Source organism: Aulonocara sp. 'chitande type north' Nkhata Bay, linkage group LG12 (assembly GCF_057382095.1).
Source record: "Aulonocara sp. 'chitande type north' Nkhata Bay isolate Kocher_YH1m ecotype deep benthic linkage group LG12, A_spYH_male_GT1.1, whole genome shotgun sequence".
Lineage (NCBI taxonomy): Eukaryota > Metazoa > Chordata > Actinopteri > Cichliformes > Cichlidae > Aulonocara > Aulonocara sp. 'chitande type north' Nkhata Bay.
In genome coordinates, this window is record NC_141355.1 from 18,980,283 (window position 1) to 19,006,038 (window position 25,756).

At 40.0% G+C, this 25,756-nt stretch overlaps 1 protein-coding gene across 1 annotated transcript in view; it reads left to right on the top strand.

Annotated features, from left to right (window-relative positions):
• Positions 1-2,589: 2,589 nt before the first annotated feature.
• Positions 2,590-25,756, top strand: part of LOC147317263 (uncharacterized) — a 34,889-nt gene continuing 11,722 nt past the window's right edge. The window contains exons 1-4 of the mRNA XM_086314046.1: positions 2,590-2,980; positions 20,146-20,201; positions 20,370-20,482; positions 21,569-21,643. Of these exons, the coding sequence (XP_086170172.1) occupies positions 2,889-2,980; positions 20,146-20,201; positions 20,370-20,482; positions 21,569-21,643 (336 nt within the window). The 5' untranslated portion in view covers positions 2,590-2,888. The remainder of the gene's footprint in view (positions 2,981-20,145; positions 20,202-20,369; positions 20,483-21,568; positions 21,644-25,756) is intronic.

Consider the following 25,756-nt stretch of genomic DNA (forward strand, 5'->3'; position numbering starts at 1 on the left):
TAAGTAGAATTGGAATAAGCATAAGAATACATGATAACCTATTAATGCAGTAATTCAAGCACATTCGAGTACCTGATGAACACTTATCAGACATCCTTTGAAGATGTGAAGCATTTGTCAGAGAAGAAGACGAACTTCTTAAACAACTTTGCATGGATAAGCTTAATACACTTAATGATTTGCATAGAAAATAGGATCATATTCAGCAAGGTCTGACTTGTATGAAATATAGTGCAATAGGGAAGTTAAAAGGTTGGAGACATGCCTGCAGCTCTTATTGTATAAAAGTAAATTTACAACACAAGGCTGTATTTATGACATGAACAGACGATTTAAAATCATTGCAAGTGTACAGACACTAATAATCTGGCAGCACGCTATCGCACATGAGTGGGCATGCAGGTCCTTACCTCTAAAAGTCTTCCGTCACCACTAATGCGAAACATGTTACTCCTGAAGTGTAGAAAAAAACGGGTGGAAAAAAGCTCAAGCTGTGACCCCTTAACTCTAAATGCATCTCTGACCTTTTCACACCGTCCATCGGGTCGAAGGACGCATAAACCTGCCACGCAAGCATTGATGCACTCCAGGAGAGATTTGAAGCTATCCATGACTACGTGTAATAAACTCTGCTTTTTCGTGGCAGAAATTAGTTTTGCTTTCTGTGTTATGCAATTATAAGCTAGTGGAAGAATCACTGATTTCACAAAAGAAAGAGACACATCTATGAGTGGATTCTGAATTAAAGACTAATGTAAGAAACTCATAGAGGATGTTTTTCTGACTGGGCCACTCAGCACTTTGTCACTCACACTTAAACTATTAGTTTAAGGAAACCAGTGGGTTTAAACTTTGTCAGGAAAGCAGGAAACTGAACAAAAGGTCTGTCACAACTGGATAAGAAGTTTCAGTAAAAGAAGAGAAAATCCCCATTAGCTGTTACACACACACACACACACACACACACACACACACACACACACACACACACACACACACACACACATGCAAATCCCCACTGGACATAGAATCATCTCCAACAACAGCTGCCTCCGCACCCAAGCAGAGGAAATGCCAAGGTTTTCTGAACTGGAGCATAACAGCATTGCAGTTCACATCCACACTGAAGAGTTGAAAGGCTGGACGGGCAGGAGAGCCTCTAATAGCAGGAAGTTGTAACAATAATAGTGGTATAGCGATGTCACGGCCCCTGTCCTTGTGTCATGCAAATTCTAGCCAAAAAAGCTGAGTTTGAGTGTGCTGCTTGCTGTGGGCTTACCAGACGCAGGGTTTGTAGGGAGATCATTTCAAAAAAAGTGACAGAGTGACATTTCACAGTTAAAAAGTATCATATCTATTGTGTATCAGTACTTCAGCGTTTATTCAAATGATGGCAACATCACAAAGCTATTCTCTATCAAACACGTGTGCAGTTGTCTCTCATCTATATGCTTAATGTTATAGACCTATTAACTGCTTCTCTGACTGTAAAGCAAAGTTTATACCCCAAGAGATGAAACTGGAAACATTTTGCCTTACAGGGAAGTTTTTTCATCAGTGATAGCAGTGACTGTGTCAGTATTCTCAAAAGGATTACTCAGCCATTCCAGGTCTAACCTTAGCAGTGAATAACACTGCAAAGCATATTAAATGTTAGGGGGGGAAACATGACACAAAGTTGAAATTTATGTGGTCATACCTAACCTGAGCCTGACACATCAGAACATAAAAACCTGTGACTTTTATCCTCTGCATCTGTCCTGGATTACTTAAGAATGACTGCTAAGTAAATTAAAGAGCTCAGGAACATTCCCATAATCCAAGATCTTAAACTCCTGTGCCACTGACCCAAAGGCAAATACCACTGTGTGAATGTGTGTGCGTGCACATCCATTTGTGTGTTTGCATGTTAAGAGGGAGTGCCTTAGAGTTCACAGCTTGTGTAAGTGTGCATGTGGGAGCCTGTGCATGAATGCATGGCAGTGTGTGTATTTACGAGCTCGTGGACAGTTTATGTGCGTATGTGAGTGTGTGCGTCCCTGCTTGAGCTGCAGCTGAACAGGCCCCCAGCAGCTAAATACTTAAACAGTCTCCTCTGCTTTTTTTTGTGTGTGTAATCCACAGCCTGCTTCACACTTGGCTCCCATGAAATTGTTCCTTCTTTGGCTTATTGAGAGATTGCCTTCACTGTAAAATGCTTCTGCGGAGTTTGCCAAGGACCAGAGGTGTCCGATTCACAAGAATCAGAGACAAAGAGAGAGTGACAGATTCAAGGCTGCTGCACTCTCCCATAGCCCCTCTAAACATCAGAAATTCCCATTGTGTTTCGTTTTTGTTCCCATTTTTGCTATCAAAAACATTATAGTGAGAGAGAAAAGACAATTAGAACAAAATAATTATATTTATTGAATTGCCTCAAGTTGTGGTCCATCAGTTAAGTAATAAATTTCGTCAAGTTGCCCAGTTATTAACTTGGGAAATGAAAACGTCTCTTTGTTTCGCGAACAGTGCAGCTCAGTGGCCGTGTTCCTCTGCTGCACACTTTTTCTTCCAAGTGACCAGCTAGTGAAGTCATTAGGCTTTCCACTCTCTTAACAGGAGGTGGGGCGCTCCCCATAAAAACGTATTCTTAACCAGCTGCACAAAGACCGTGTGCAGTCCCAGTCTCCTCCGCGCTGTGAGTGCGCAGCGGCTGCACGGATCGCTCCTTTTGGACCTAAAAGGGCCACATTGAATGAACGTGGACACATTTGCTGCAGTTTTGTCTCGGCCGAACCCCAGTTTTCTGCTGCGACTGTTCTCCAGAAAATACTCTAATCCCCACCCCGAGACGCATCGGGACCCGTGAACAGAGAAGCTGCGGGAGTGGTCTGGAAACTTTTGCCACAATGAGCAAGCGAACGGTCAACCTTGATACCTACAGCCTGTCGCTGTTCACGGCCAAAGAGGACATCCTCAACCCCCGTTCTTCCACGAGCTGGTAACACATATTGCTTTTACACAAATCTGCATCTGCCAGCCACACCTGAGTTTATCCTTTTTCATAAGAGCAGACCGAGCTCCGACTTTGTTGTTCTGTTAGCGTTTATATTTTTTATAACGCGGTCAGAAATTCAAGTAAAGTTCGCAACTTTAGTCAAACTTTCATGCTCTCCATCTTGTTTTCCATGCGCGTAAGATGGAAAACAGCCTCTTGCGTAAGAAGAGGGCAGATTTAAGCTAATCCAGTGACGGATATGGAGGTGGCCAACACAGAGATAGCTCACAGCCTGCTATGTATTTGCAAGTCCTGTGCACGCAGGGTGGTTTATTGCCAAAGGGATGCACTCACTTTTAATTGCCGTTCATTACGCACGCCAGGCTGCTGGTGTGGCTCGGTGCGCGGCACCTGGATCTCCGTGACTTTGCTATTCTCCCCCAGGAATTGTGAGGCTTTGCCGGATCGTCTTTCTGCAGATGTGCTGATCCATGACATGGGCTGTCTTTCAGGCAGAGGCCTCTTAATTTGAAAGGCAGCACTGCATGCATGAGTAACTCCACATGAGCAACGAGACTTATTAATGTAGAGCAATAGCGAAGATGACTAACAAAGTTTTAGGAGAAATCTTACTGGCCGGGGGGTGTAGCTAGATGAAGAACCAATATTCAACCTAAATTCACAGTTTAGGAAAGTTTCATTTAATCAGTTGTTTTTAATGTCAGATCTAGTTTTCAGATTATTTAACAGACTAATGAAAAGAGAAAGAAATACATTTATTAGGTTCTAAGAATGCTGGACTGAGATCATGCCCATGTAACCTGAGCATCTGACACTTGACTCATTGACTCATGTTTTTGCCATAGGGTTTGGCTGATCTGTCACTATGGTGATCTACCCTTCTTTTACAAACAGTGTCAGTCTTATTGTGTACTCCCCTTCCTCTTTTTTTTTTTTTTTTTAAATTTCATGCACATTGTGTGTGTGCTTGTGCATTTTGTAATCCTCTGATATGAGCATGTTGTTGCAGGCTATACTCAGTAAAGTTAAAATTAAATACATGCAAATTTACCCCTCTCTTGCTTTACATCCACTCACTTTGACGAAGAAAAAAAAATCCAAGACCCCAGCTCGAGCATGTGCCCAAGTGGAAGTAGAGGACAGACTTGGTCCATCCCTGCTTCATCTCCCTCTGCCTCAAACCTCTCTCCCCCGCCCACTTTCTTCCTACATTCTTCCTGGCTTCAATTTGGAACTAACAACGCCACTCAGGAAATGAGTTTCAGAGCGCTTTGAGTTAACCATGACAAGCTGAAATCTGACAGCTTCACGAATGGAGTGGAAACACTTTTCCACATCCAGAGCATAACTTGCTCAGTTTCCACTCTTTCTTAATTTTGGCAAACCTCTCAAAGTTTCCATGTTCAGAATAACTTTTTGTCCTGACATGCTGACACTTCACTGAACCAGCAGTTCCTCATTTGAGGGCATTTCCCCCACAGCTTCGCTGAATAACAAAATCTTGATTGGGTCTCTGCCAACCAGGTGCCTAAAACAAATCTACAAACATGTGTGGATGCATATGCCTGTGATTACAACAGAGGAAAAATAGAAAAAAGAAAGAAAGAAAAGGGCATTCCTAAGCATTCATTTAACCCGCTTTCAAAGGATAAATAATTCTGCTGTGACTGAATAGCGAGGTGGGAGGGGAACATGATGATGTCATGATTCCCACTGTCAAACTATTCAGCCCATCCTTGTGCATGTGTAACCATCTGTGAAATTTCAATGTGTATGTGAGCTTTCACATCAGTATATTTGTTTCTGGATGGGCATATACTTCCTGCAGAGACTACTTGAGTTAAGGCGTCAAGAAGTTTTTGCGGAGGCTTGTTGTGCTGAATGATCCCGCCCCACTGTGTGGCCTTGCGATCCTCGTGTGTATTATCTAATGACCTTGTGTCCTGAATGGGAAACAGACCCTTTGTGGGCGAGACTCTGAAGGAAAGACGGGCAATTTCAATGCATCCATCATTCAGACTTCTCTGTTCAACAGACAGCCTTGGAGGTCTGTGCTTAGTCTCCTGGACCACTCAAGACTACCAATTGTGTTACTCAGAAGCTGTGTTTGCATGCCTTTTAAAAGGAAGAAATAAAAGAAAATAGTTCAGATCTATTTTTACAATACAACAGTGCAATCTTATGAATTGTAAGAAGTCATAATTTACATAACTAACCTTTGCTTTTCATGTTGTACAACACAAAGTTGTTGTTCTAGCACCTCGGAATGCAAGCAGGAGGTAAAATAATGTTTATGCTTTTGTTTCAGCCACGCAAATCATATAAGATAGGAATTCATATGAAGTTGTGGAGTGTTTTCATCAGAAAAAGTGTGGGCTATATCTAGACATCTGTGGCCCTGGGCAAGATTAACACATTGTTGTTGTTTTTTTTATCAACATTATTCTTGCAGATCACACTTAATTCTCTTGCAGGGGATGACTGCAGCTAGGTAGTGACACATAAAGTAAACACCTGAGTTCATTATAGTAGTTGTTTTTTATGTTTTTATCTGTTATGGAAAATACATTGAATTTTCATGTAGTTAAATGTGCTGCATAAATAGCATTGAGAGTGACATAGTAACTGAGTCATTGTGCTTAGAGCATTCAGCAGTCAATCTTGGCTGATTCTTGATTGTTTTTCTAGTTATAGATAATCCAATATTTACATTCATTAAAGAGATATTTGTCATTAAGGTGGTATGGAATTGTTCCTAAGCTGCTAAAAAAAATTCCCTCTTTGGTTTGAAATGACTTATTGTTGAGTGATGTAATACCTTCATTTGTGATCTGTTTTTTGGCAGAAGTGTAACAGCCAGGCGATCTGTCATCAAATGTTAATGGTCACAGAATTACAGGTGTTAGGTTTCAGCATTGTTGCTTTGAAATAGAAATTTGCCACCAGTGACGTTTATTATTTAAAGGCATCCAGTTTCGTCAGGAAAACTGCCCAAATTGTAATTGGCGTGCTGTTTTTGCTGCTTGTAAATTGTTAAATGAATATTACTTATTGTTACATTAATCATTTTCTTTGTATTGCTACTTTGGGGCAGTGTGTAGTAGTAGGATAGTACTCTAATAATGCCTAGCTCCTCTAGCCTGTGATTACATGTCAAGCTATCCTCAGGCAAGATACTGAACCCTGAGTCGCCCCTGATGCATCATCTGGAGTATGATTATGTGGATGTCAGGTTAAAAGCTCGTAAGCATAGAAAAAGTGTGAATAAGTGAATGAGCATTGTAGCAAGAAAGCGCTTTGAGCGTTCAAATGGATTAGAAAAAAAAGTGCTGTATAAGTAGCAGTCCATTTACCATTTCTTTAATAAGATTTCAAAAGTCAGTGGGAAATGTAGGAAATCAGCATCAGCCATTTACATTTAGCAACACATTATCCCTCCTCCCCAGGCCTCTAATCTCCTGTGAAGGGATTCTCCTATTGATGATAACTTGGACTACCTTTATTGCAACATAGGCTTTTTGCGTTGCTTCAAAAGTTCCACAGGCTCATGTATGATTAACTGACACCTAAACAGTCCCTGAGTCTAAAGTTACTTTCTAGATGAAGTACACCTGTGTTGCAGGGCTGCATGTGTGTGAACGTGCACACTTCGGTTCTTCTGCCTGTAAATAGTAATAAAGTACAGTTAACACTGTTATCAGGAAGCTAATCCCTGCTTAAACTTCCTTGTACACGTTCTGCTTTTTGTTCAGTTCCTGAATTATCCACAGTGACCCACCTGTCAAAACCCCCCTAAAACACAGCAGTTCAAGCTTTTCATACACACATGCCATTGTGCAACGTTACCTCACGTCCTTCTATGTTGAAACAATACCTGCTGGTCACCTTACTGTAAAATCCCACAGAAGGAACCCAAGCAGTCTGATTGGTTCCCTTTCCTTTCACTGTTCAGGATGAGGCTTCAAAGGTTGCACAGTTGCTTCCAGGCTCACTGACACAAGACACATTGATCTAAAATATAAATAGCAGCGTACTGTAAATAGGACATCAGAGGTGAGTACACTGGACCGTGACAGTATAATCTTTGTCACAGCGACCTGTACCGTACCTTGGAGTAGCTTTGTTTGTGACATAGAGGCATGAATCTTATCAAAAGAAACCCACATCCTGTCACTTATTTTTCCTTTAACACTAAGACTACAACTTGGCCCAATCCGGTGGGTTCCATGGGGGCGACACTTGAACACTAACATAAGCTGATCAGAGCACAACTGGAGCCGGTGAAGTGCTTTTTGTGTGACATTAGGACAAAGATCATACACACAAGTGATCTGTTGGGGCACATACCTATCAGCTTTTTGTTTAACGTTATTCCAACAGAATTTCCTGTCTTGTTAGAAAAACAAACAATTCCACTGCACTGTGTAGGCTGAAGCTTCTGCAGAGCAGTACCCTCAGCTTGTGTCGCTTGCTTGTGTGAGCAAGTTTGTGGGTGGCATGTTTGAAGATGATGACAATGATAGCTATAATGGCTGTTGTATGTATCCCTGTTTAGATGAACTTAGGGGATGATTTGAGCAGTTATCACTAAACAACTGCTTTCTTCTCCCTTAAATGTTGTTTAGAGTCATCTAGGGTCTGAGACAAAGCTGCAGGGTAATGGTAGGGTTTAGCCATGGTGAGACATGACTACACACCGTGACACTGGATGTGTGTATTCTACCTGTTTGGCCTCACATGTTTGGGTCTCTAAGTGTGCAAACTGTTGTTTGTTTGGAAGTGCGACTCATAGCTGCCACACAGAAAATGGAAAATGTTGGTAATTAATGTTTCAAGGTACTGTCGTGCCATTCATTTTGGTTTCAGGTGTCAGTTGTGAACAATGTAAAGAGCTCTCACCTTAATAAAAGAAATTGTATCCCACAGATTTTCTTTCCATTGCAGCAAAGGTTTGGTATTAAGATCATGGTAAACAAAGCTCTCGAAGTATTTTGTCAATCCTACTTTACAACTGACCTTTCTTTCAAATTCTCCTTTTGTTCATTCAAGTGTCTCACATCATTTCACCCATTGTTTCCAGTGGAGCTCTGTCCTTTTCTGTGCCTACAGCAGTGGGGGCAACAAATGACTTATTGTTTTATATAAGTCTTCAGGACTCTGCTGAAAAACTTTGTGGAAGTATGATTTCTTTTCATGCACATGTTATGATAAATGGAAGCAACATCAGGGAGGACTGCCTGTTCAGCTAATGGGCCTCGCACATAGCCAGGGTATTATTTTCAAGGGCGTGTCTGATAGCTGTCTAAAGACATAGTGTTTCTTCAAACATTGGGATGAGAATGAATACAGAGTGTGGCGTGTGTGTCCTAAGCCAACCGATGGACTTTTAGGGGTATGTGTAAGCAATGATGTGATATACCACAACTCACAAGTATAATCACAGTCATATAGTAAAATTAAAGATATGTGAGTAACCTAACTATTATAATGTTGCAATGCTTATATTGAGAAGTGCTGAAAGAACTGATGGGCTTCCACATGGTTTTCCTCAACTACTAAGGATGGTCTAAGCAAGAAGGCAAAGAAAAATTCACCCCTGCAGAGCCTTATTGGAGAAATAAAAAGCAAAAAGAAAATTATCCCGTTTGTATGATCGGAAGTAATATCTAAAAAGAACAGTTCTTCTTTAAAAAGTAAGAATGTGTTTTAAAGTTCATTGCTTTGGATCTTGCAAAAAAAAAGTGCACAGAGAGACAATTTGTCATGTTCCTGTGGCTCATTGACTTGAGTGTGCCAAGCATAACACGACAAGCAGTGTCAGACGGTTACAAAGTCCCTATTGTAAATGGAATTATTTAAAACAATAACCCTGGCGCCTCTCTTCCCATAATTTTGGGTCTAAATTATTGCAAAAACAATTGTAGAAGGGCAACCGTCCACATGGTTTTGTTACTGACAGGCTCTTATTATCTGTGATTGTTTTTGATGTTATCCTGCCTTGCTTTTAAGTATGCCATCCATCCATCCATCCATCCATCCATCCATCCATCCATCCAACCATCTATCTATCCATCCATCCATTTTCACTTCAGGCTTGCAGAGTGGCTGTCCCAGAAAGTAACTACCAAGTACACGCACACACACACAAACAGAATTTCGAAATAGACAGCCCTCCTCTGGCAGCGTTCCTCTTTGTCCTTTCTGTTCTAAGCACCACCTACCAAATAAGCACAGGTATATGCATGTTCTTCGTACAAGCTAAAAATGAGTCAGTATTGACTTTTGGCTTTACACAGTATACAGATGCCCTCTTCTTAACCCATTCCACCCCTGAGTCTTAACTTCTTACAAGGAATATCCTCTCTGCGCTTAAATTACTCACCTCACCAGGTCTGAAGAGAACTATGAAGTTTCCCAGTGTGGCCTAGACTGTCTAAAGCCATAAAAGTCTAGGTCCATATTGATTCTAATGAGTTACATATTATTACTTATTATACCTTGTAATTTTTTAAATTAAGCTATGCCTGCTATAATACATGATTTTGCATTCAAACATTCTTTATTAAGGAAGAGAAAGGAAATAATAGCGATAAATTGTGCAGGTTATTAGTTAAAGGTTGGTTACCACACAAATCTTTATTCGGTGAGAAACAAACCAGTAAGGTTCTAATCCGGAAAAGGTGTTCATTAGTACCTTGATTCAGGACTTTATAGTAGATGATTAAAATAACCACATAGGAGATACTATATTATCGAGTAATTAGGTAGTGATTCGTTCATGATTATCTCTAAATTGAACTTCTTTATGAACTGTTTTCTAACTTTACGCACAACACTGAGAGGCACAGAACTGTAACTATTCATTCATTAGTAGTAACTCCAATAGTAGCTAGGCTTTTTATGCCACATCAAGGAGTAAAGCTTCATTCTTTTTTCCTTCAGGATTACTTCTCTGACACATGCAAATGCATATACACACAGAACAACATTAAACAGGTTTAATGAAGACACACTGGGCTCTCATTCCTACAGTCACACTGTCAGGTTTCATGAGCTGTGCTTGCCGACTTGTTCAAGCAACTGCTCCTACTTTACCACAGTTACAAAAGCGCTCCTTGTTTATAGTGATGGCATTGTGTGGGTTAAATGTTAGCATTTCGCAGCAACACAGAATGCAAGACTTTGACTGGGAACTCTATTTTCCCTTCTCCTGCCCTGTTTGTTCACTTGCTGGCGGTGAGATTGAGCTGTGCGTCCTTGTGGAAAGTTGGGGGGGGGGGCTCTGTTGTCCTGACGACCCTGGTGGGAAAGCTAGGTTGTTTGCTGAGAGTGAATGAATTGAGGGAGGTGAGTGAAGAGGGACTAAGCAGGATGGGAAGGGACTGCAAATGAATGAGGTAAAGTTAAAAGAAAATAAAGGACAGTATGTGAGAGGAAGGACCAAGAGTTGCAGCAGATGGAAGATCAGCCCTGAAGGGTGGTCCGGATGAAAGTCTTTTGAAAAGCAGAGCCATCAAATTATAAAACTTAAAGAGGCAATAGAGTGGAGAAAAGAAAAGAGGACAGGTGGAGGGGTGAAGAGCAATGAGAATAAGATCAAAGCATTAAGAGAAGATACAGAGAGGACGGGCTAAATGAGCTCCAAGTGGGTATTTAATACTTGAGAGTTTGCTTTGTTTAACTGAAGGAAATGCTTGAAGATGAGATGCCATCGTGTTTTCAATGAGCCTGTAATAACTGTAATGTAGAGAAGGGAGGATGCTTACATGTGTGTGTGTGTGTGTGTGTGTGTGTGTTGTGTACGTGTGTGCCTGTGTGGTGCTGTTGGACAGTTTTGGCAGGAAATGCCAGAGTGATCCCAGTGGACCGTGATTTTAGAAGATTTTTTGCTCTCCTCTCTTCTCCTCTCCAGATAAACTATATACCTTCCAGAGTCATAACGATTTACCCCATATAGACTCGCAACAACTCACAGTATTACTTTCATCAAAACTCTTCCCTCCATTAACCACATACTCCAACTGCCCCCTTGGAAACCTCCAATACACTTTGACTGCTTCCCATTGTGCGCCATTGTTGAAGGCGCCCTTCTTAACCTACCCATTTACACTTTTGTGTATCCCCTAGTGCTTTTCATCGTTTTCCCCAGTGTGAACCCATCTCTGAGTGTCTCTTCTCCAACCAGAATATAACTCTCCACCGTGTGGCCCCGTCTCTCTTTAAGCTCCCACCGTCACGACACTGAATTTCTTGTATCCATCTTCTATTGTTTTTAGCTTAAGTGCTGCTGTGTTGTTGAGTAAAAATAAAAGTATAGAGGGGGTTATATTAAGTTTTATTCAAACGGTAATATAACTTAAAATAGTTTTTGTTTGTTTCCGCTCGAGACAGTTTCCTCCCTGCTGAATCAATGCATGCTGTTTGGCTTTGGGAAAAGCTACCGTGTTTTGCGGGTTGCGTTCTTTGCTAGTGCGACGTGCACTATCGCGTGATGGTAGTAAATTTTGTTCTCATATTCTACTGGAACAGTTGCCTGCACAACTAAGCTACCTTTTCTTCAAAGCTTGGGTTGTATTACACATTACAGTTAATTGCAATGTGTGCAGCCTCTGCTTGCAACATAACTGGTTAATGCTATCTGTAGATTAACTGAAGGCTGTAACGTGAAACCAGGTGTTGATCGCTTGATCTTATAGTGCGCGCTGCTGGCCGCCTGTGTCATTTTGTAGTCTTAGCGTTAATCTTGTGTTTTGTCTGCATTTGTTGCAAGATTGCTGTCTCAGGACCTTGATTGACACTTACTACACGGCAGCATAATATTTGTCTATCTTGGTCTCTTTGTCTGTCCCCCCGATATTTTCCATTTACCACAGGGAGGGCTGCTTTTTCTTTTTTTCTCACTGGTCCTTGGCAGTGATTTAATTACTTATTTGTTTAGTTTGTCGTTTTCTAAACTTCTCTGGCTCCGTGTTTTGCTGAGAGCAGATTTTTTAAACCCCCTCCCCTCCTCCTTGCAGCATTCCATTCAGTCTCTCCCTCACCCCCTCTGCCTGATATTGTATGCAATCTGTTGTTTGTTCGCCAAAGATTTTACATTATGTTTAGCTACACTTGCAGTCCTTTCTTATAATTTTGCCATCCGTCGCCTCTGTCATTTCTCTTGGATTTACCATATTCTCTAGGCCAAATAGCTTTTGTGGTCTGTAATAGTCTCCAGGGGAGTCTGATATTTTCTCCACCCTGTCAAGTATTATACAGATCAGTCAGCGTTGCTCACAGGGTGGATCTGAGAAACTCTTATGGGTCATACAGGCGAGTGTTTACGCTTCAAAATTGCACAGCTGTCCTTGAAAGGGGAGGAAACACGAGGCATCTTTAGTGTGAGCATTACCCTACCAGAAATGCAAAACAATGTAAGTGATATTTGCTTATGGTGGAAAAACTACAGGCTTCTTTGTGCTGCCTAAGCAGTGCCTGCATGAAGAAATCACAATATTTAAGAAAAGAAGATGCAAGCATGAAAATGTGACCTTGTCCTCTATGTAGCCAAACTGATAAGGTTTTTTAAGTATTTCAACCAGTCTAAGTGAACAGTGGTCTTTGCAGCAATTAGCTCTGGAGTCGTGCAGGTTTATTGGTAGCTTTCAGTGAGACCTTTAAAATATTTTCAACAAGCAGAAAATGAAAAAAAAAAACATTGGAAGTTAATGATCATCAAACATTTAGTGACTCTTTGTCTCATTTTAATTTGGGGCGCTGCGTATCCCAGAAGAGAGCAATCATTACAGGATAAAGATTTGTAATCACTGAGAAAGAAAACTTTGCATTGATTTTATTATTAACCCATTCCATGCTAATAAAATGCACCACATGACACAACAAAACCACTGGATGTGCTCATTGCAGAGGTCAAGATTTTCCATTTATTTTTCATGTTTGCTCTTGACCTCATGCTTTGAAGAAATGCTTCCTGTGGGACAGTTGTTTAATTTCATAAATTCAGCATTAATGATGGTTTATGATACGGTATATTTCACAGCTTCACATTAAACAGAATTGGTAGAGCAAAAGGCAACATTTGCTTCTATTTACTGTCAATATGGTAGGATTATTGCAGGCAGCTGAATTCATCTTTTGTTTGCAGTTTATCACTAATTAGTTCATTATCATTAATTTTGTGCATTGTTTCAGTAGCTTGTATAGTTTTCATTGTTTAACTGGAAAATGCCAGTGAAAAAGGGTTTTATGCTAAAACATTAAAGACTTTTTGCTTCACAGGACATCCTAGAAAGGTATTTTTTTTTCACTGTATGTGAAGTATTGTCTGACTGTATATCCACTATGGCATCTGGTCTGCTTGACTAGGATAAAAACATGCTGCTGATTGGGACTTGGGCATGGTTTTATTATTAGGTCAAAAGTCTTGGCAAGACATCACCATCACGTCATAGCTGGGCCTCTTCAGAGCCAGCTTTACGTCTGACACAGTAGTATACTGGTAATAGACCAGACATTATATGCTGGTCTAAAGTCTGACAACATATGTTTTATGATGACAGTATGGTTTCAGTTACTCTCACACATAGCTATACACTTCTCTTTGTATTTGGCAGTACTTCAGTCTGATCTCATTTGGAAAGGTATAGTTAAGTATTAACTTCATCAGAAATGACAGCAGCAGGATATTACACCCTACTTAATAAACCACAGAACTGCTAGAGGGTACCTGGCTTGTTGAAATAAGATTTCACCCCCATCATTGCAAAAACCTTTTTTTGTGGTTATTTTCAGATTTTTTGCCTCTTGGCTTCATCAACGTATCAACATTATGTTGCAATGAACAATAGATGGCTGTGCAAAAATCATGAGCCACACTTGACTTCTTTGTATGTCTCTTCCAAGGAACCAGACTTCCTTGTAATTTTTAAAGTGGCCCTGAGCAACAGTTCTCCAGGTTTTCTGAAGGTCTTTCAGAGTTTTTCTTTGGAAATTTTGTTTGGCTGCTTTTCCACTCATTTTCAGCGAAGCATTGTACCTGACAGTTTTCACAAGAGTGTTTTGTTTGTTAAATCACTGACCTGCGGGGAAAAAGAGGCAGTGGTTTGTCTTTTCTCTTAGTTGAAGCTATGAAAATGCCAAAGATAACACAGTTTGACAAACATAAAATAATAATTTTGTACCACTAAGGTGATTTCCAAAGAGCTATTAGCTGAAAACCTGGCATATTCTGGTATGTGTATGATCTCATTCAAAAAATTAGGAAACTGACAAATGAAGGACCAAAAAAGGAGATGAACAGTATCTGAAAATCATATCCTTAAAAAACATGAAAAAAAAATCTGTAAATACCTGATACAGCAACTGAGAAATACATCTAGTGTTTCAGTTGATCCATATACTGTTCACTGAAGCCTCATCAGAAATGTTCTTTGTCAAACTCTGGTTGAGGCGTGCCAAATTACACAAGAAAAGATGGAAAATTAGTAGCAGCAGATCTTATAGAGTGATGAAATTTGAAGTTTGCAGTTTAAAAGCTGTCACTGTTTAACAGGTTCAACAGTGAGTGTCTGCAGCCATCTTTAAAACACACACAGTGACACAGTGGAAGCTCTGTCGTAGTTTCGGGCTTCATTTCAGTCGTTAGCGTTGGGCATCTTGTTACAATTGATTAAATTATGAATGTAGAAAAGTACCATCAGATTTGGATCCACCATAAAATATCATCTGGAAAACATCAGGCTGGCAACAGCTTCAGTTTTCAGAATGACAACGAAGCAGTTAAACCATACCTGGTGAAAAAAACCCAGAATAGCTCACAACAACAATATTAGACATGAACTGGCCTCTCCGGAGCCCGGACCACAACACTGTTGAAGCAGTGCTGGATCAGTTTGACAGAGAAGAGTACAAAAAGCAGCCAACATCCAAAGAAGAGCTTTGAATGTCCTTCGAGAAGCCTGGAGGTCTATTCCTGAAGACTACTTAAAGCTCATTAGACTTGTACAAATGTTTTTGATTGATAAACTATGTTGTATGTTTGAACATGTCAATAAATTGCTCCTATTTCCTTTTTTTTTAAGCAAACTATAAAAAGAAGTGTGACTCAAGACTTCTACAAAGTACTGCACATTCAAATATCTGTATTAAATTTGTCTTATCATGATCATTACTCCAGTTTAATTGTAACTTTTTTTACAGAGTAGGTAAGGAGGGCAGGACGTTAGGCACGGGAACAGCAAAGAGAATCCGGTCAACATTCAAAATAAAAGACCTCATCCAGACTACACACTTTTATCTGAAATGCTCATTTAAACTGTATGAGGGACAAAATAGCATTGGAGACATCAGATTACACAGACACAAAGCAGGTGTATTTTAGGGGGTTAGTCTTTAGTGACATGTTTCAGTCCTCTACTGTTAAACAGCTCCAATTAAAGGACCTTGCTGCTTGCTTTGAAAGGATTACAGTAATTCTCTGTAGGCTGCCCGAATCCATAAATATGAGGACCAAGACTTTTCCCGTCTCATTTCCTTTGCAACATTCATTTGTATCTTACCTCTTTTTCAAAATGCACTAAATTTTCATCTCGTTCGCCTTCATTCTTTCTGATACTTTTTTTCTGAATGAATCTGGGTCATCTGGAGATTTAAGTGCTTAGAAGAGTTCATATAAAACCATGACTCAGCAACATTGTTTTATGCATGTTATTAATAAGGGACTGCTGCGAAACTAGGTACTCTAGACTGTGCGTAAAGTAGTGGAGCTTCTGATGAAGCTGTTTTCATTGACATATGCACACACTTGTACAACTTAATTGAAAGTATGTGTGCTCTCTGTGCCTCTTTGGCTTAGCATGCAACATTTTTTACTCAGGATACATCACTTAGGTCACACCATACCAGTCTGTAGGACTCTTACAAGCCAGACAAATACTTGGCTTTATTCCGTTACTTCCTCTCTCTTAGTCAGATTTCCTGAAACCCTTCCCATAAACCTCCATGTGTCTCTGCAGTGCAGACGGAAGAATGTGTGCACCACTGGGGTCGCTGTGTGGTCACTATATGAGTATCACGTCTGACTAGACTTATTATGCCCATGTTTGGAGAGAGGAAATGAGCGCCGTGTGCTGCAGGGACGTCTCCAAGCTCCCCAGTCTAGTGCAAACGTAGTGGTAGACTGGGAGACAAGGTAAAAATAGAACTGGAAGGCCAGGTCATCTTTGAGCCAAAAGTAAGGAATTGTGAAGCTGAGAGGAGCAGAAGAAGTATATGTCATGTGAAATAAAAAGACATTATCCATAAAGTAGCCATTTAAATCTTAGGTACAGTAGACAGGCAAATACAAGACTTGACTTAAGTAGTTATAAATTTGTCGATAAGCTTTACCTGGGAGTTGCTGGTGTATCCATACATTGGGGAGAGAAAGGGGCACAAAGTAATGGTTGATGGAGAGCTTAATCCTTGTGAATCCTCCCAGCATTTCATCTGTTTTTTTATATCTTATTCTTCATACCCAGTTTATCAGCAGTGTGCAAAATAAAATAAAAAACCCTCTCATATCTCAGCGACTGGCAAAGATGGAAGGAATAAATGACCTATGAGCTCACAAGAACCCGCTGTCAGAGAGACACAGAGGGAGAAAAATGAAGATGAGATATTGCTTCAGTTTGTGAACGAGGTGTGTTTTACTACAAGATTTAAAATAGGAGGAATAAAGCAGAGTTGCTAGAGGTGAAGGTCAGAATAATGAATTTAAAGTGGTAAAGATTGTTACACATCAACTGAATATATAGAGTGAGGACGGATGGCAAAGTTAATAAAAAATGTGAAAAATGATCGGTGATTCTGGGCCCCATAAATATATTCTCATAGATTTACTTCTTTACTTCTTTTTTATAATAAAGGACTAGCACAATAATATGCATTCCCTTAAAAAATTAAATAAAAAAATAAATAGAAGAAAAAACCATCAAAGAATATCTCTTCAGAATCTACAGCACAGGAGAAACGTGTATGCTGTGTTCAAGTGTTTCCTGTGTAATGCAGCACTCTGCTGTTGCAGAGTTTAGCCTGGTGAGGGGAGAGCATGGATACGCAATCATCTGCTTCTGTGATGTTGATCTTGAAATGGTAGAGCTTAGCATGTTTGGAGGTATTACAGGGGCGCTGGCAGGCCAAGACAAACCTTCTCTATTGTTACTGGCTCAGGCTTACAGTACATTGTGTGCATGTGCCTGTGTTTCCAGACTGCCATTTCTTTAAATACAGATGTTTATTTGTTGAGTTACTGGCTGTGGCTACGATGCTGAGATTTCATTTCCCACTGTTAATTACTTTAAAGAGTTGATGTTTCAGATTATGACATCATTGCTCTAGGCTTTTCTTTTCTTGTTCTCACTCTCTCCCACTTTGCGCCCCATTGCCCTTCATGATGGCCCCTTTCCCGCCCTTTCACGTGTCTCTTCTCTTCTCTTCTCTTCTCTTCTCTTCTCTTCTCTTCTCTTCTCTTCTCTTCTCTTCTCTTCTCTTCTCTTCTCTTCTCTTCTCTTCTCTTCTCTTCTCTTCCTCTGAGGTCATAGCTGGCTTGGTTTGGAAGTGGGCTGGAGTACAGACATAAGAGCGTCTGTTTTTCTCATCATTCAGTCAGTCAGTGCGTGTGTGCCGAGTTGGTGAGGGGGTAGGGGTGTGCTTTATTAATTAGGGGAACAACTTTACCGCTTTTGAAACTTCTATTACTACATTAAAATACCCAATCAAGTGATGCAGACAAAAATGGGCATATAGACGGAATCTTAATTTCATATGATGTAATATTGCACAGCTTGGCTCAGGTATGAAGCAAGACTCCAAAGCGACTTTGGTCTTATTGTCGAGGACAACTTTCCAGGATAGACAGGATAAAAGACTTCAGCTTGTGTTTGGGAAAAAACATGCTCACTACATAAAACTACTGATATGTCCATGCAGTCATTTAGTGGTTTAATGTGTAAGATTTCGACATGACAGCTATATGTAGGCCTCACCGAGGTTTTCCTTTGATGCTAAATCATTTGTTTTGAGTCAGTAGAACATTTGCTGTCTCCTTGCTCAAAGAAGACCCTATGTGATCAGTTTCTAACTGTAATTTGTGCCTTTCTCAAAAACTGTATCAATAGATGGATAGATACAAAAGATGGTCTTTACTTATTGTGTTTGATTTTGTAATACTGCTTCACTAAATTGAGATTAGGTAAAGATTTGGGGAGAAAGCTGCTGAAAAATAGGATCTTTGCAAAGTCCATCTTAGTGAAAGCTGTGGCAGAACAAAGAGTGTCCCTCAGCTCAGCGTACCTCGTGAGCAAGCTTGTTCTGTGTGGGTGGAAAATTTGCACATGCAATTAAGACTCCTTCACAGTCACATTGACTTTTGACCTTGACAGCTTGGGAATGGCAACCTTGGAATGTTAGAAGACCACGGATGTGGTTTGGTGACTTGTTAAAACTAATAAAAGAGAGCAGCATTGTTGTTGCTGCAGTTTTTGTGGCTAATCTAATCCCGAAACACGTAAGTAAGTGCTTGAGGTGATGCAGAGCTCGTGCCGGGGAGCTGGGGGAGAATGTTCCCATAAGTTGCATTATATTCTTATGCAATCTGATTTCAAATACTTGCAGGGTGATATCATAGATATTAAACAAACATTTGCCAACATTACAAAAACAATAAAAAAAAAACCAAAAATGAAAGCGCAGCAGCAACATGTCTCCTCACATGCTCGGCCAGCTTGCAACTTGCTCAGTAGGTTGCACAGTATGGTTATTGTGTCCTCAGCGCACACACATACTGACTGACTTTTGACTGAAGCTTTTTGTTCTTCTGGGAGAAAGAACAAAGGCAGACTTGTTGTATCAGGAAAAATAACAGTGAATGAGAAATGCTAACTGAGTTATTTGGCACCATTGTCAACCCATATACCAAACAGCTGTTTTGTACTCTTTTGTACAGTCAACCGGAACATTTTAAACCGATACTGATGCTTTTAGAATCGAATAGAATAATCCTTTAATTGTCCCACAGGGGGAAATTTGGTTGTAACAGCAGCCAGAAAGACACATATACAAACAAACAGGACACAGGACACAGAACAGAAACACACACACACACACACACACACACACACACACACACACACACACACACACACACACACACACACACACAGGCCATTCACCTTTGGTCCTTTGTAATCGTTGCTTGTGCCCTTTTGCAATCCAGCTCCAGATGTTATTCTCTGAACTCCAGGAGTCCTACAGTGAAACCTTTACACAGGCCCACAGTCAGACACATACTTGTGCACACAGACGGGCACATGCGGCCCTTTAAAGATTTGACAGTTTCTCTCTCTGCAGGCCGCCTTGTTAAGCAACAGACTCTAACGTACACATTTACACAGATGTGCTTCAAACATGCAAAAGCATCGAGATTATTTAGGAAACACATCTTCTCAAATAGCATAATGGTGTCATTTGGGGTTCAGATCCAGTACAGACAAAATGAACTTGCCTTAAGGTTTATTTCTTTGTTTTGGTTCTTATGAAGTCACACATTTCCCTCTTGCAGCAAACCACATATAAGCCCTTTTATTGTGTGTATCAATCTTAAATCAGTCACCAAGCTCTTAATTGAGCCGTTGTTTTTCAGTGGTCTCATGAAAACACATCATCAGTTTGTCGAGTTGCCACAGCAACAGTCTTCTCACTGAAGGGTGCGGTGGGGCAGGTTTTCACCTGCAAAACACTTAACAAAAAATAAAAGCCCCATCGGTGTGCACACTGTTTATTTCACAATCAGGAGTTGCCCATCGATGAGGAAAATGCTGTGAATGCAGCTTATTGTGTTACAATGTGCCGTGCTGTTTTATCTCTGTGCTGTAAGGGTCTTTGGTGAACAAGAGCAGGAAGGGAGACAGAACAAAGTGAGCGAGCACGTGTGTCACAGTTGAAAAGAATTTATTTTTGTCGGTGTAATAGTGCTTCTGCACAGCAAGGAAGCTTGTTGTTTTTCAGACAAAGCACTGGTATGCGCAGGAAAACATTTGGCTTTGGGCTTGCATACACAGAAATCATGCTATTGTTTGCATCTTGACCTGTGTGTGTTTGTATGTTCACAGGGCATTATTTGCATATGATGGAGTCACAAACAACCTCAAACTGGCTGACTCAGGAGGTAAAGTGGACTCTTATTTTTATCATTTACCTTCATAAGACCACAAAAAAGCTTGTTTGCTCCTCTGCTTGGGCTTGAAAGAAGTTGATATATAAAAAGAAAGTGCAGCGTATTTGCACATCAATATCCCTTTGTTCCCTCACCCTGCATCTGTCTCTTTCCTAACAGCGGGTGGTGTGGCAGAGCTGGCTGCTAAGTTTCACATCTCAAAGCCTCAATATGGACTGTGCAAAGTCGGAAGTGTAGAGACAGGAGCCCCCCGGATCGTGCTGATCAGCTGGGTGAGTAGCAGACGGGCTCATGGGGCTTAACTTGTGTAAGCATTCCCCTATCATAACACAAATACCAGCTCGAATTACTCAAACACACATGCATTCTTTGCCATGAAAACAGCAGGTACGCTTCAAACACAAGGACTCACAGACTTAAATTAATTTGGAGGCAGCTGGGTCATTTTGCAGCTCTGAGATAAGGGGTTTCACATGTTGTTGTGGTCAGATACAGAAGCGTACGCCCTTATTAACTTATAAAGTATTCTGGAGAAACCCGAAATATTCCTGGCTTATTTTCATTCAGCACTCTTGTTTTCAGAGGCTTACATGAAATTTGGAAGAAAAGCTTTGAAAATGTCTCAGTGCAGTGGAAAAATGAGTGAATTACAAGGCGAGCAGAGGACCTAAGTGTCAAAGACGCAACCTGTAACCATAATATTTTCACCACCGTTGTATCTGGTGCTTGAAGTGGTATGGTAGTATATAGCTCTTCCCTAAAGAAACGCTGCCTTTGTTCTGCTCCAAACATGTCCACTGTTACTGTCTTTGATTTGTCTTTCCAGCTGTCAGGAGCACTTCATTCCAAAAGGCCTACTCTTTGATTTTATGTTCATCTACAAACTTTAGTTTATTCTGGTACACTTCCCATGCGGATCAAATTTGTGCACTGTAAACACATGCAGCTCAGGCTACCTGGAGATCCTGGGTTCAAATTTTGGGTCTTTTTAGAGACCGTTGTTTTAAATTTAGACTGACTTTGCTTAGATTTCTAGTTCTACACAAATAGTCACTAAATACACAAATATACACAATTGTTGATAGTTTTCCTCACAATGGAATAATTCAATTCAAATAATTTGGAGAAATCCTGTTCTTTCAGACACGCACTTATTGACAAGTTGGTTTTTTTAAATCCCTTTGAGAACTTATTGGCATGACGACACTAAACACTTCTCAAGATGATCAGTCTTCAGATGCCTCATGACATCGTTTGAATCCTGTTGTTTCCCAGCCTGTTTCCTTCATGTCTTTTTTTAGTCTTCTAAGAGAGATCTGTGATATCAGTCTAAGTGTCTACATCCTGTTTGTATGCAGGTTGGCCAAAATGTCGATGACTACAGGAGAACAGAATGTGCCACCCACATTCCAGCCCTCAAGAACTTCTTTAAGGTGCAGTGCATAAGAATGTGAACTTGACAATGGCCTTCGGGTTTGCTAAAGTAAATCCAGTCATTTGTGTTTTTGTTTGGCTTCATTTAAGAGGAAATAATTCCATCTGTGCAAGGACCGTTTAGACCCGGAGGTAGTGCTGTGCAAAAAACACTTGCAGTTTCTGTTACTCTTTCTGTTCATTTAGATTCTGTTTAATTTCCTGTGAAATTCCAAAATAATAGTGAAAAATGTGTTTTATACTTTCCTATAATCTTTGTCCCTGAATTCTAGACCGTTTACCCTCAAACTCTATATTTACACTTTGTAGTTTGCTTAGTATTGTTTTGAGAGTTTCCTGTCCTCAGACCCCTTCCTGCCCTACTGGTTTGTTGGTTCAGGGTGAGATTGCTAAGTTTTGTTTAAAATTCTGTTGTTGGTGGTACAACCCACAAGTCCCATGCCAAAGTCAAGTAGTGGTAAGATAGACAGGAAGCAGATGGACCAGAGAAAAGAGAACTGTGTAATTTCTATGATTCAGCTGCATGTGCATATTTTTAGGATTCAGGTGTGTTTACAGCATATGACAAAAACTGTCCATCACTGCTGACGATTCCCCTGTCTGTGCCCCTCAAACAGTATTTATTTTGTGTGTCAGTGAGTAGAAAGGATTGAACCGACCCCTAGGTTTACCACTTTCCATACAAAGGCATCACCCAGTCGACTGTAGGAGCATCTGTGGAATGTTTGTTGTTTTTTTTGTCTCTTTTTTTAAAACAATGAATGTGGGCTCTGGGATTTTATAAGAAACCAGTTGAAAGCCCACTATCCCCTCTCTGAGTCTTGTGTGAGGCTTCTTTGATCAGAATTTCTTGTGGGATTTCATAATCATAGAAACATGATTTCATGGTGGACGTTAAGGGGAATGAAGAAAATCACTTCTCCTTAGGTGAGCTGTGGGACAAAAGAGGCTTCTAAACTTAGCCAACACACACAAACATGCTCATTAATAAGCAGGACTGTTTAAGTACCCGGTGGTCACTACTGCTAATGTAAAATGCAAAAAGGAAGAGAAACAATTTATTCTAATTTGACCTTATACAATAGACGCATGGATGTCATTTGTAGAAGTACGCGGTGATCATACATGACTATGCAAAACTGTCTTTTGTTCATGCAAACGTCTTTAATCAGTTTTCCTCACAAATACTAAAATGCTCACTTATGGCATAATTTACAGTACAGGTGATGATCTCACTAGTATCAAGACAGCTTACGAAAAAACGTCAAACACACTGGTGTGTTTCCGGCTTGTGTTGTATTGGAGTTGGTGTGTAGTGAACCTTAAAAATTATCTGTCAAAGTATTTATATTCAGACTTAAGCTGTCTTTATTTGTAGAATTGCATAGCCAATGTACAGTACAGTCGATGATTTAATATTATTAACAGCTCATATGTTTGTGGAGACAAATCGTTTAAGGATCACAAATGACCCCAGTATCTATCACAGGCGCTGTTCTGTTCCATGTCCAATAAAACTGATTCGATGCGTAATTATGATTATGCAATATACTGGAGACTCAAAGGCTACCTGATATTGGTCTTTGAGAATTGTTTTATTTTAACAAATCAGTAGCTGAAATATTGATACACAAAAAGTCACTCCCTCACCTGCTAAATGCCTACATTAACCAGATGCTATAATCTAAACAGCTCTCTTATTTCTGAGCCGTACTTGACCTTGCAGTGACGTGAAAAACAAAACCATGGAAATGATCTATAAATATATACAGATTGGATGGGTGATAACATCTGGGGATGCAATAGCTTGTTCTTTTTTAAAATCATGGCTGTTTTTACCCTAAGTAAGCCATAAGTTTTTTACTTATCTTTCTTTTTTTTCTCTTTTCCCTCCACTTTGTTTCTGTTTTTTCTGGCTCGCTATGCTGCATGTCCCAGCTGGCAGTGAGGGGGTTTTGTCGAGGCGAGTCTGGTTTGGGTGTGTTATAAACTGAAGTTAATGTGGCATTAAGTTATGAAAACTAAATTATGAATAGGGTGCAGGTGTTTCCATTGTTAATTTCTACCAAAAAACAAATAACTGAATTAAGTTTTGACAGAAGAGCATTGTGTTTGTGTGTGTGTGTGTGTGTGTGTGTGTGTGTATGTGTGAGTCCAAGTGCATAAGATTAGAAACAGTAGTGTCAAATTCTAAACAAAGAAGTTAGTTAGACTCAAGACATTTTGAATTAAGACACAAATTGGAGCATTGTAGAGAGCAGAGAACCTGGATGCTCTGATGCATACTCAACTGAGTGGGGACATCTCACAAAGGCACATCTTTTCCAATCCTGATATTTATAAAATGTGCATTTGGTTCATCAAACATACAATAAGTATCTGCTGGTTAAATGATAATGTATCAGTCCTGTTTCTGGGTCTCCTTTCTACTGTGGGTCTACTGTTACAAATGACACTGTCACCTTTTTAACACGTTGTAATGTTTTTGTTATATTTAATAGAAACAAGCCCCCCAAAAGTCATTAGGGATCATGGTCAGCCAGCCGACTATACATATCTTTAAGTTTTTAAAAACTGCAGTCCATGGGCTCGAATGTCAAATATTTGAATCTCTCTGGCTGAATAAAAGTTCAGTGTTGACATTTTAGGAATTAGTCAAAACCAGGCACCAATGTGTTATGACTAACCTTGTGTTGTGAATGGGCCCATTTTTAACTCTTTTTTTCAGGATCTTCTTCCTCCTGTATGCTAGCTACCAGGCAATTTATGATATGTCAGCTAGCCCATCTTCACTGACCCTCCAACCACCATTGCTATTTAGTCTACTTTCAAAGGTACACCAGAGCACTGTGTTTTAGTTTTTTAGAAGTACTTCAGTCAAAACATGGTATCTGATCTTTAGGTGAAAACTGGATTCCTAACTTCCCGGCAACTTCTAACTCTGCTAAACTTTGTGAACCTCTTGATATCTGAACGTTAAACCTTATTGTAACAGCTGGGGAAGCTGAAAGAGTTTGTCCTGTTTTTCTTTCTTTCAGTGGTCCTGAGTTCGATTTTTAGACTTTAGATCTCGGGATGGCTAGTGATGTCATACTTAACAAGTAGATACATTTATTCGGTCACATTATGCCTTTGTTATTTAAGGCCAAATGTTTTTTTTAAGGTGGAACAGGAGATTAGGTCTCAAAAAAACATTAGGCTTGTAAATAAGGAATAATTGAAGATGTTTGGGTCAAGGTATCTTGAAGCACTTCAAATCACACATGTTGTCTGTCATAATAACTGACAACCCAAATATTATAGCAATCTTGTCAATTCACAGTTTTATTGGTGTTATTCTTCGTGAACAACTTGCATTTTTTTAAGAAGAATAAATGTTTGCAATACTAATAATTCGGCCACAAGCGCTGGCCAACACTAACTTCTATTATAAGTAACCCATCAGTCAAGTGGGACAAACTTTAACTGGGGAAACTTGAGTTGCCCCGAATCCACCTACTGCCTATTACTCTGAGCAACTCCTTAGTTGGAAAGAGACTATGAAGCACTCTGGTTCCAGAGCAGAGAGACAGTTTGTGTGGAGTTTGAGCCCAATTACAGCTAAAAAGTCTCTCAACCTGTCACATCACCTTGGGCTACTTTCCCTCCCTGGCAGGTTATATCGTTATACCTATAGTAAGTTTTCAATGCCAAGGTCATCAGTGTCACAAGTCCCAAAAAGACTGTTTCAACATCCCACTTTATGAAATTTTCCCATGGAAATAACTAGGCCAAGACACGTTATTCTGAATAGAGAGGTTGACTATTAAGGCAGTACTTTGAGCTCATATAGAACGTTTTGGAGTTTTTGAAGCTTTGCATTTATATTGTTTTGCTAGAGTATGTTATTATCTGAATCTGGGTACAAATTTAAAGCTTTCTGATAACCAATGAAGGTCATTGCATTGTTAGCAAGTCAAATGCCATGTGGTTGAAACACTGTGGGATGGATGTTAGATTGGAACATAACACAGTATGGTATGGGCTTCAAGAGCTTACAGTTACAAAGATTAAAAAGGAAGGTTTTGTCCTAACATATGACCATTATGAAATCCGAATGATGTAAAATGACA